Below are 12,773 nucleotides of genomic sequence, written 5' to 3' on the forward strand. Positions count from 1 at the left end.
GGTGACGGCCAAACGCAGATGAATACGTCAACACACGCAGGCCACCAGGAGCTGCCTTTGTTGTGCGTGCCCTAGCACACCCACACACACATACACACAACTACACACACACACACACCTCTGAATCCAACCTGTCCCTCTAGCTCAACTTTGTCTGGCAAGGAAAATAACATCTCCCCCCAGGGCTATAATGAGGGTAAGGTAAATGGCGTGAACGTCATAAGCGATGGGGTAGTTATAATTGCAAGAGTGAAAAACACTTTCATGTGGCCTTACATATGGTGGGTGGAGCACATTGTCATATAATGGCTAATGTAAAGTTTGACTTAAGGTTAGGGGGTAATTAGCGTGATCCCTTACAGCTAGGAATGTCTTTCATTTTGACGCTTCGATCCAAAGCAACATACTGTACAAGTGAGGCTTGAGACAAAGAACAGTCTTGTCCACCTTTCCAGTTCTACGTCGATTTGTCACTTCCTCTCATATAACTAGTGTTTTTCCTCGTCATAGACTTTAGAAAGCTCTCTCTGTGCTTAAGGCCACATGGGCAAACAGTGGCACGGAGCAAGGATCTTCTGTGTCACTGCGACAAAACGCATCGACACGCAAATGCACGGTGCTCTGTGAAGCCTTCATCGCAAAGCATACATGCCTACTAGTGTCTACTGCCTACTGCTGTCACGCAATGCCACTGGATATTTTAGAATGGTTGGGAGGGGACCATCTGGGAGCCATAGACCATTTCTCTCTTCCCTTACCACCTATCCATTTTTCTATGCATCTCCCATACACACACACAGAACAAACAACTGATGAGTTGTAATTCATGATGTATAGAGTCAGGTCTGGCACCAGGGTGAGATACAGAAGGTGGGGAGTCGGGCCCAAAAAGTGATAAATTATATATACATATAAATATATAGTATATATAGAGAGATAGTATCAGTGTAAACAGAAAGTTATTTTTCTTATTGCTTCAGGCCTTGACCATAGAAAACAGAAAAGGTTGTAACGGAGATCAATTAAAAATATTTCAAATCATTAATTCCGAATCTCAATGAAAGGTTCTTTCTGGCAGGGTTTGTCCAATTAAAGTATAATTTTACACATCAAGAAATGTGTAATCAGTTGAAAAAATGTCAAGGGTACAAGAGTGTGTAACGTCAATCCACATGAGTTAACTGGCGTAAAGTATGGCTCCCTGAAAGAGGAAGCAGAAAGCATTGAGGGTACCTTTGATGACAGTGGTTGAGTGATGTTTGCATATGTATGGGAAAACATACATGTTGTTGTATGTATGTGTACAAGCTTACAGTAGTCCGTTGCAGACTGTTGAATTTTTCGTACACAGTCGTACCCATTAAATTTATTTTTTTACAAATTAGATATTTATTGATCGCCACAATTTTATTTCAATTAGACAAACCCTGCCAGGAACATTTCATGGTGAATTAGATTGAAATCAAAACTTTTTAAATTTAGCTCTGTCAACTCCCATATATATTTTTCCATTTCTCCATTCCAGACGTGAAGCATGAAGCTGGCTTGACTTAGCGGCACTTAGGCTTACATGGATGCATTGATCAATCGCAAGCTATGACTGTTGTAAAATCCCTCAGTCGCAAAAGGATGAACTTCACTATACCCCAGCAAATACAGAGGAGAAGGGCCAAGTAGGTGGTGATTGAAAAGATGACTTTCCAATCTTAACTAATCTAAGGCTTAGTTATGAGAAGGTTGATTATGTTTCTGTTAATCCCTGACATGGATCCCAGCTTGAGCCTGTATTACGCCGAGGGCTTTGAGGCTAAGTGGCAAGCCTCTATACTCGCATAGACCCTAGTGTAACAAAAAAGGATCCCTCGTTCAGGATTGGTCGGCCTTGACACGATTGGTAACCAATCAAGTGCGCAAACAAAAATAATTGCATCACTAACGGCACAGTAAGGACTACCTGTCTGTTACAGTTAGAGTTGCTCATGAGACAATGAGAGGTTTAATCAGTCTATCCATGAGATAAGTGTTGTCGATACTAGCCCGATGGGCTCATCAGTGCAATCCCCACTATCCAAGCTGCCTTATCGAGGCCAGTGGCCGTAAAGCACTATTGGTATTTGCAACACTGAGAACACTGAGTGCATGAAACCCAACACACTTCTTGCAATATTTATCCTAACCTAAGTGCCCGAGTATTTAAAAGGAAAGAAGTTAAACTTAGAATCCCTCTCCGAGGTGAAAGGTGATTTAGGGAAGAGGTTTTTAAAAGGAACATGGGTTTAAAAGCGCCCGCAATGTTTCGTTCAATCGTTAGAAATCTGTTTCTACTGTGGTGTTTCATCCCCACGGCGATGCACTCGCCCTCTCTCGAAAGGAATTGGTACAACTTGTTCACATCCTCTTGTGACCTTTCGATTCACAGAGCCGGGGGAAGTGAGTGAGATAGCGCACTTGCTCCTTTTTTGGCACAATGTGCTGCCTCACATTTACAATTGCACAATCACACTCGCTGCTGACTATCTACTGCTCATTCAGGCGGTCTCCTCCGATGGCCCAATGGGGGATTATCTTCCATGGCTGGTGGTACCGTGCTTCTTAAAGGAGAGTAAAATGTCAATCACTTTCCCCCAGGTGACATTTCATTGCTTGAAAGGGAATGCCTGAAATCCATGGTAACCAGGTGAACGGTCAACCGGTGACGGATTCAGAAACATCAAGGGCAAAGGCATGCGTTCGACTCCCAGCCCAACAGTGCAACTCAGTCACTGAGTTCATACGCCCCTGTCCGTGGTCGAACCCGTAGGGATCCCTGAAAAAGACCCCTAACCCCCCCCCCCCCCCCCCCCCCCCCAACAACCTGCTATTTCATGACCTGTATCGGAATTCCCTGTAAATCCCTTTGGATTAAAACATCTCCCAAATGATTCAACGGTATCTGCTCCCTGATTGGCTTGCGGCGGGGACAGGGTACCTGGTAGTTCCTGAGCTCAGCAATCTTCTCGTGCTGCACAGCCGAGTCGCACCAGATGAGGTTGGCCGTCTCGTCCTCGTGCCTGGTCTTGAGGTAGCCCATCTCCTTGATGGCTATACGAACTGGGGGGGGCCAAGAGAAAAAATGGTTAAAACAGTCCCAGGCACGCTGCACGCTGTTTTTATTCAGAGACCCCGTGACCCTTGGCAATCGTCCTCCTGCAAGAACAGCTCAGAATGCAGATTTGCAGATCAAAAGGCTCGTACAGACTTTCTAAGAGCACTTCTCGCAAGTTTAAATCCTTGTATTTTGATGAACTCTACCGGGATGTAGGGTTGACTTACGAGTCGCAATCGGTTGGCCGAAGCAGAAATAAGCAATGCTGTTTCGGCCATGCAATTCCAATTCCATGGCTTCGACTAATGATTATGTTGGAAAAAAATGAAAAAGAAATTGATCTTTGTATAATTGCGTTGATATTATACTCCAATCAGATTAATTCAGGCCTATCCATTATAGGCATTTATACAACAATAAACATAAAGAAATTGCATTAATAGGCCTCATAATAAGGTTCATGAGGATTGGGGAGGCTCATGTCTAGAATAACTGATCAGGATGAGTAACACTGAGTGGGCATCAGTCACAACTCTGACACAGGCTTTGTTCCATCAAGTCTTCTTGACTGAAGATTAGTGCAATAGAGTTCTTGACTGGTTGACTGGTATTTCAACGCTAAGTGGCTGGAAATATGTGTGTGGGTTCCCAGATGTGCGTGTGTGCGTGTGCGTGTAAGTGCTCTTGTGGGTTGATCGTTGGATGCACGTGATATGCTTTCACGTGATATATAGAAGTTATCTTTACAACTCTAAACTTCAAATTCTACATCTTTTATTTTAGGCATGGCACGCTTCATCACTGCCGATGACTGAAATCAAAAGTAAACGCAAAGTACCACAGTCCTTAGGGACGCTGCGGTCTCTAGACTTCTCCAAACTGACTCTTCAGAACAGTTTGGATATTATTAAACCTGACATGATCCTAGTATTACTATCAACACTTCAAACTCCATGGAGAGTTAGGCCTTGCCAAGCAGTCTATCGGGATCCCAGTTCAAATAAACCCCTTTTAATAACACTGTGCGGCTTCAGTGAACACCTGGTCGTTGTTTTTTACTTCAGCAGACTGCTCCAATGCCACTTCTGCTAAATATTATTTGAACGGAAAGATAACTTCCGCAAAAAGAATTCTGAATGTTTTTGAGCAGAAATGTTAAAAAAATTGGGGGCCTCAATTATGCTAGGTCACATGACCTCATGAACATGCTCATTTAGGAACAGGTGAAAATCAGCATCATTTATCTTTTAAGACAATCGTCCAATGAGAATGAGCCCCATTTTTCCCAGAACACGCAAGTAAGCACCTGATCATTTTGGCTGTCAGGACGGCAATGCGAAAACACATATCAAAACTCTGATCCCCTTGGAGTCTCCTTAGCTCAGTGTTTCACGACTTGGCAGGCTGAATTCTGTTTATGCATGCAGAAGCAGGGAAAAAGGTTCCATAGGACATAGATCAAACAACGTCCGAGCCGTATTTACCAACGGGGGGCCTGGCTGCGGAGCACAGAGCAGTCAACACTAATGCTTTTCCTCAGAAAGATCAATTAATGGTCTGTAATGCATTCAAATCCCACTGGAAACCCCAAAGTATGAAAGATAGGTGGCAGGCGTGTTTGGACATTAATTCAGCGACTATTCATTATTCGGTGACTAATGAAAAATATATGTGCCCTAACGAAACGAGGTATTAATTAATTTGTTGTAAGCCTCTGCAAACCTGCCGACATCGGGGCCTAATGATGCATGATGGAACTTGAATGGGAAATAGATGTCTCCGACGAGAGGGGGCATCCATCTATCGAACCTAAAGGAAAGAGAAATATCGCTTGGCTGACTTAAGATGGCGAGGAGCTCACCGTGGCAACGATCGAGCACTGCGGTTTTGTGGCATTGGCGCTTGCTCAAAAAGACGACAATATACATTGGGGGATGCATAGCTATTTTAGGTTTTAGAGATCCTGAGACTTAATATACACCTCGCTGTGAAGACTATCTCAGGTGGGGGGGGGGGGGGGGGGGGGGGGGGGGGGGGGGGGGACTCCAACCCCTGATCCAAGGCAGATTACTTATCTTTAACACAGTTGACTAATTTCCCCATTACCCTGCACTAATATCCATCTTCAAAAAGGCTCAAACAAAGAGACGTGCGCCTTACATATGGCCCTCCTTGATCACCTTGACGAGGGCCTTGGTCCTCCCGCAGAACGGTCCCTGGGAGCCTCCTCTCACAGGCCGAGAAACCCTCGCCTGCTCGGCCGTCCCGCCCGCCTGCCCGGGGTGCCGGCCGGGCGGGCCGGCGGGAAGGCTCCAGCTGCCGCTGCTGACTTTTCAGGGGGGGGGGGGGGGGGGTTATTTGGAGCACCTCACCCTCGAGAGCAGTGCTGCTGCCACACCAAATAGAGGAGTGCTTACTCTGCTCTTTCAGGGGTCCTTCAGAAGAAAATACCGAGCAGAAAATACAACAACCACCGTACGGGTGAATTAAATTACCTCGATAAAGATTTATTTATCTTCTTGAGGGCTGAGCTGTCTCCACCTGAACCGCTTTCCCAGAGCACGGCCGTGGCTACTCTCCATTATGTCTTGTTTAGGATATTACACACAGGAGCGGCCTCCTTTAAGCAGCCATTGTTGGGCCGGCATTGAGACCAGATTACATCGGCTTGTGGTGGATCGAGGGACGGACTAGTTCCCGTCGGGCGATGCCTTTCTTCAACTTCAACCAGGCCCTCACCATTTATTGGGGATCACTTGAACTAAGCTCTCGTCTTTATTCTCTTTATCTTTTTTCTCATCTTCATACCAACGATTACTTAACCTCTCTTCATAGCAACACAAATAGAAGGGCCTCACGTAGGCGATACTGAATGCCATTCGGTGGACCTTTTTATGAATGGAACCCGAGGACCCCGTCAGTGTTAATACCAGGCTCCACCAGCTAGACAGGAGCACACGTACCAATCTCGTATTTGGTGCCGGCCACGTTGGCCGTGATGGTGCCCTTCTTCTTCTTCTTGAGGTTCTTCCTCGTCCCGCTGGGCTTGAAGGGGCCGGCCGACCCATTCAGGGGGGGCGCTCCGGGACCCTCTGTTGTACGGTGGGGGGGGGAGGGTGGTGAGGTAACAGATGAAGTTTACTGTACCGACAGCAATATGTTGAGACGAATGTACTTACTGTAAGCTAAACGTCCTAAATGTAAATATATAGGTACAGCTAAATCAGCGTTTAGTTGGTGTGACCAGAGGCGACGACGTAGAAAGTTAATTTTATTTTTCGTTTTTCCTTTGTCTTTCGTTGTATTGTTTATTCACAATTTGACCGTACTAAATTGTAAAATGGTCATGAAATGACCAGTAACATGTCCGGAAACATGCTAGGTCAAAATACTGGCTTTTACGACAACACTATAGGACAGCCAGATTGTTGTCATCTCTGTTCGGGTCGGACGGTTCTTTTTAGTTTTGGCCCGTCTGATCTCACTGTTCTCAAAGTACCCGGGTTGCCAGATATGAAACAAATTGGCACACAAACACAGCGTGCTGCAATGGAAGCAAGCAAACAAACTGGATCTTCTGAGATTGCACTAGATTCTACCTGACCTAAAAAGCCTCGTCCCTTTCGAAAGAGATGTTCAGAGGCGTGCTAAAAAGCTGTACATCTTGGAGTTGCATTTGAAAGATGGTGACAGCTTAGAGCCCAGAAGGATTCAAAGACGGATGCCAACTGTGCTGCTTTATAATTTGAAAACAGTAAATGAATTGCGGATCAGGAACTCGTCGTGGCTGGTATTTTGCAGTACCCATTTTAAATGGGTACTGAAATTGAAATGTATGTGTTAATGTAACACACTGTAACTTTAACTAATACTACGTTGTTTGTTTGTGCATGTGCACGCAGGTACGCGCAATGTGTGTGTGTGTCCATGTGTGTGCGTGTGTGTCCAATGTGTGTCTTTTGAACATATGCGTGTGTATTAGGGTTGTTCGCCGGACCATAAGCCCTGATGTCCGGGCAACCCTGATTCAGTTCCTTTGGAAATCACCATATTACCCCCACTTACCTCCATCAGCGAGGGGGGGGGGCATCTCCGGCCCCAGGGGATTAAAGGCCGACCTGGCTGCCACACTTTGCGGGTGGGCCTTCAAAGCCGATCACAGCGGCCCCACCACGCTCTCTCTCGCTCTCTCTCGCTCTCTCTCTCTTCCAACGCTCTCCCCCCCCCACCCCTTAGTTAGATTCCCCTGTCGGGACTCTCCAGGCGTCCCGCTAGGTCATCTGTGCCTTGGACCAGCGTCTCCCGGCCGCATTCAGAGCTGCGGCGGCGGCGGCGGCGGCGGCGGCGGCGGCGGCGGCGGCGTGGAAGGACCCTCTCAAGGATGCCTGCAGCCACTGCTCGCGTGCTGATAAAGACGGGCCAGCCGACCTACGCATGTGGACAAAGAACCCTGGGAAATAGGCAGAGGAAGAGGAGATTTAAAAAACGTTTTACAGTTGCGAAAAGGAGGAGGATTTACAGTCGCTGACAACAGCTGATAACAGGTGGATGGGAGATGGGCCGCGGGGGAATTAACTGCAGTTGGCACACTTGTGTGGACCGGGGGTCTGCGTTTGGACTGCGGGTGGACACGCTTTGTGGTGGATGCACCTAGGCCGGGTCCACTTCCAGCACATCCTCCTCCTCTTCCTCAGCTTCACCGTCAGCACCGCTCCTCTAATCCTAATGGAATATTCTGACGTTGCACAGTGTCAACCGGACCAATTAGTATTCGATGGCAGCTTGGATAAATATGAATGTGGTTGTCAGGTAAAAAAGCTCTGTCGCCTTTTTTCGGTTGTGTCCCGTGCTTGTGTCGGCTGTGTGGGTCCCTGTATGCCTCGGTTTCTACCAACAGATGGTGTTTTTTTTTGTTCTTTTACAGTGGCTCTATGACAAGCACGCCTACAGCAAGGCTTGTGGAAGGAGGGCTGGTGCATTTACATTGAAAAACTATCAGCAACAGTCAAAAGCTGGCGGGCATCAGCTTAAGAAACTTTTCGTCTACTTTTCCCAACTAACCTTGGTAGGTAATGATCTCTCAATGATGTGCACCTTTGTTGCGGGGGTCTATCTGATGGATCAAACGGCGCAAGAGGCCAAAACCTGCTCCTCCTCATTGATCCATGTATGCTCCAGTGAATATGAAAGTGCAAAGTAAAAACCCCTGCATACGGTTTTAAATTACTAGAAGACGTGGTTTCACGATGCCTCACAGGCTTCATTCGGCAAGGAGGGCAACAGCAGCCTCTGGTGACGAAGGCCTCGACCCTCACCGCTTCAATCGACATCTTTCATCGCAGCGCATCAACACACATGTGTGCACGCAGAACACACCGCAGCGAAGGGTGCAAGCTGGATTCCGCACGCACGAACACACGCACGCACGCACACAGACACACACACACACTCAAACACAGAAGCAAAACCTCTCTATCGATTGGATTAACGTGGGCTTGACAAATCTGGGAATTGGGGAAACAATCCAATCACAATGCCGGATCGCTTGGCTAGCCCCCCCCCCCCCCAAACCCCCGCGCGCGCCCCCAGGGTGGCCGCGTACCCTCTCTGTATCTCTCTCCCAGGAAGGAGCTATTGATTTTGGGAGAGGACAGACACTCGGGTGAGTTCAAGAGGGCGTGTGGGGCTGGTGGATGGAGAGAATGATGAATGATGAAGTGCCACACTAGGCTGCTGACAGTGGGCCACCACTACCACCACCACCACCCTTATGACATGGGACATGGGTACTGTTGGCCTGTGTACAGGAAGCGGTGCATGTTGAGTCTATAGGCCCATAGGACCTTTGGGTGGGCAGGTACTTCGATTTTTTATTGCATTTTATTTACCATACGCTTGCGATAGGATTTAAGATAAGATATGATGTAAGAAAGCATGATTTTTCAACATTTTTTTGTCTACAGGGGTCAGGGCTTTACATTATAAAAGTCATGCCTAGTTCAATGAACGAATTCAAGTTAATTGTTTGACCATTGTTTTTTTTGGTAAGCAGGCCAGATTAATATTAATAATATCATATGCAATTCCATATAATTATCATCAAACCAATGAATTACAGCGAGCGGTATTTCATTTACATAAGAATGACCAGTGTAATTATAGTACTATATGCTTGAATATAAAACCGCATTGCCGAGAATGTTTGGTGACTTCAGTATGTAGATATTGTCTGTTGTACGATCGGCTACGGTATAATACAGTTGATGTAAAACATATATATATATAATGAATAAAATAACATTCCACTGTTCCAATTTTCCTATGTAAAAATTTAAATAATTGTCAATACAGCATTTTCTGCCATCTCCGGGTTACAGACCTATTATACATAACGTGATTTGTGAGGCAAAAGTTGATCTGAACTTGAATGTGGAAACAGGAAATGCATAATACATTTACATTTAGGGGAATTTAGCAGACACTTTTATCCAAAGCTACTTACAATAAGTACATTTGTCAGAAGAAAGAGAAAGAATATATCGCTGTCGGTACAATAAAGATATTCATAGAAACAAGTGCTAAGCATTTACAATTGCCAGGTGTACCCATTCTACGTATACAGCAAGATATCTAGGATAAGAAGCTACACAATGCTAAGTACTATTTTTAAGAGCCAGGACGCACAGCATATAATAAATGCGTACATTAAGTGCCAGGACATACAACATACAATATTCTTACTAAATGCTCATGAAAAAGCTGTACTGTTTTTTAAAATCGGTATTACAGTATTGACAGTATTTCCGTATTCGGCCACAAGATAGTGAAGTTTTGATCATAAGCAAATAAAAAAGATACATCAGCAGAATGCTCATAATGATTCAAGTTGATTAAAGATATATATTATTTCCAATTTCTATAGATAATAATGTATTTTTGTCAATTGAAAAAAGATTTTTTTCAGTGATTTAATGACAAACTCCTCTCATAGTTATTATATTTGTCAATGAATTACCTACATCAGTCATCCTAATAGGCCTTAACGCCTAACCCCACCCCAATGCAAAACCCCATACCCCATAGTCTCCAACGACCATGAAAGCAGTTGGTAAACCAAAGATCAAAAAAAAAATTGTCATATGTAGTTACGGTATTTTCCCAACAGATGGCGGCAAACGGCAGGCTGTGTAAAACTGCATATCTTGAATGCTGAGCTAATGGGTTTCCCTTTGGTCAAACTGTAGAGAAAGAAGTCTTTGTGATAGGATTCACTGCACATCTGCATCACCTCGTAATCACTGGCCTCTTATCGCACAACAATCGCCCACTTGTCTGTCAGGATAAGTGCTATACTGTATGTTCTCAACACAAATGTATTTTTTGTGTCACTGAGTCACTTGCACCATGTATGTAGTAGAGCATACGTTATTCATAAGTTAAACAAAATGTGTTTAGATATTGATGTAACTCTAGTTTTTCTTATATATATATATATATATATATATATATATATATATATATATATATATATAATCATAACAGCAATATATATAACTACAAAAAGAGGTTTAGTGTAGTAATGTAGCAATATGCAGTACGTGTAGAAATACCAATACAGTTGGTAGAAATATCACTATAAGTAATTACAACTTAACTCTGACCCAAAATGGGATCTGAAACGGTAATCTCTCTAATTCTGAATGACAACAAAGAATCCTTCCACTTCATATCCCAAGGGGCTTTTATGTAATACTCCTCTACCTTATTTTTATGAGCGAACAGGTTCAGAGTGAACTTCAAACGCAGTTTCTGAGAATAGGACTTGGGAAAATACCACTTTGTGGTTCTCTTTTTTTCCAGGTGAACTGCATTTGTAAACAGTTTTTCTTCTGTCCTAGTTGACTATTCTGCTGAATCAGCAGTGCTTTAGATGTCAGGGGGCCTGTGACTGTTTGAATAGCCTCAAGGACTCTCCTAAACCAGAATCACTGTGTAGCACTGTGAATGTGACAGTGGACCAAATAATATATCTGCAAGATAGAAATACCAATGTAAAGCAACACTTATAGTGTGATGTTATAATGTTTAACTGCAATTGAAGATTTGAAGACCCACAATCTCTCAGATCCTGAAGACCCTAAAATATACAGACACAGACACAGACAGACAGACACACACACACACACACACGCACACACTCTCTCTCTTGGCAGCTGGCTCTTCTTCTATCTCTCTCCATCTAGTCAGCAAAACCAACTCGCACAATTGGGGGCAACAGAGCACATAGTCCTAGGTATAGAGTGGCAACAGAATCTAAAATTAACTCACAGTTGTGACCTGACTCTAAACGTGTTAATGCTTAAGGTGTAGCGACACATTTATTGAAGATGCTCTGGCATGCGTGTAAATTATAAATATGCAGAATATAATTGTGTGACCACAAAACCCCACCAGATACTTAAGGAAAATATAAACAGAGTACATGTTTTTTGTCCGGAACGTATGCCTAGGAGGTTTAGTGTTTGCTTAACTATTAAACAAATAGTTGGCTGCCTTTATCTTATGGTATTACTATTACCAGAATGCCTTCAGTGAGATAACTTTGAGAGGCAGTGCCGACTTGAATTGGTGATTTGCAATTTTAAGAAAGACCCAGATCATTCACTGAAACGTTCAACTACATATTGGGTGTCATATTTGAAACTTAATAGACAAACACAAATCACTCAATAGGTAGCCCTTAATATGTTGTTTATTATAGATATATCAATAGATAAATAAAAAGCTTCATAGCATGTGACAAGAACAATTATAAATAACTATCAAGTTATAAAAAATGACAATCTGCAAATTGTTCACATGCCAAGATAAACTCCAGATTAATAAGGAATGATCCCAATACAATTATTGGAATCAGGGATGCATTAGGAAAAGCAGCAGTGCTTAAATGTGTCCCTTTGATAAAGATCATTCATATCATAAGATCCATAACAGGATGGATTTGTCCAAAAGTAGGATGTTATTCAATGATCTTTTATCACAATCAGTACAATCTTGGTGTCATATGGCCATCTACAGTCAGCATCATAGTCAATTGTCTTAATCCTGCAATGGGGGCACACAACAGCATGTAATTGTGACATTCCCAAATATGCAGAAACGCTGTATCTTTTAACACGGATCACTCGGTACCAGAGAGATGGAGATCCTGCTGATGATATATCTGTAACTAGCACTATGTCAGACACTTAGCCCGAGCAGTGTCGATGTAGCTAGCATCAGCTAGCAAGCCATTGTACTGTAAGCAGTAAGGAGTTCACTTGGTGTCTTCAGATAACTGTGACTGAAATCAGAGCCATTCCAATTCAGCGAGATTGATGAGAGAGTGGTAGGGTTTACTACAGCAAGTTTGCAAAATGTTCCTGCAATAGTACACATGTTGGCGAATGTGTTATTTCGAGGGAAATGGTATAACTGTGTGCTACCCAAGAACGGCCTGATAGCTATATTTTCGCTAGCCACTTGACAAGTGCCTTGTATAGGTCAGGTGGAATGATGCAGACATGGGAAGTCTCTGGCAATGCAGCTACAAACAAAGTAGCTCCGAAAAACAACTAGCGCAGCCAATTCACTCCAGCAATATTTTAAATGTGTCCTCACCCCTTGTAAGAAGACAAATATGCTACAT

The 12,773-nt window shown here is 43.9% G+C and overlaps 1 protein-coding gene across 1 annotated transcript in view; it reads right to left on the bottom strand.

Moving 5' to 3' along the window:
* ttll7 (tubulin tyrosine ligase-like family, member 7) overlaps nucleotides 1-7,175 on the bottom strand; it is a gene marked incomplete at both ends in the record, with an annotated part of 68,946 nt that extends 61,771 nt beyond the window's left edge. The window contains 3 exons of the mRNA XM_079739320.1: nucleotides 2,969-3,090; nucleotides 6,049-6,177; nucleotides 7,151-7,175. Of these exons, the coding sequence (XP_079595446.1) occupies nucleotides 2,969-3,090; nucleotides 6,049-6,177; nucleotides 7,151-7,175 (276 nt within the window). The remainder of the gene's footprint in view (nucleotides 1-2,968; nucleotides 3,091-6,048; nucleotides 6,178-7,150) is intronic.
* Nucleotides 7,176-12,773: the final 5,598 nt, after the last annotated feature.

The sequence above is a fragment of the Pollachius pollachius genome, assembly GCF_949987615.1.
Source record: "Pollachius pollachius genome assembly, chromosome: 7".
NCBI lineage: Eukaryota > Metazoa > Chordata > Actinopteri > Gadiformes > Gadidae > Pollachius > Pollachius pollachius.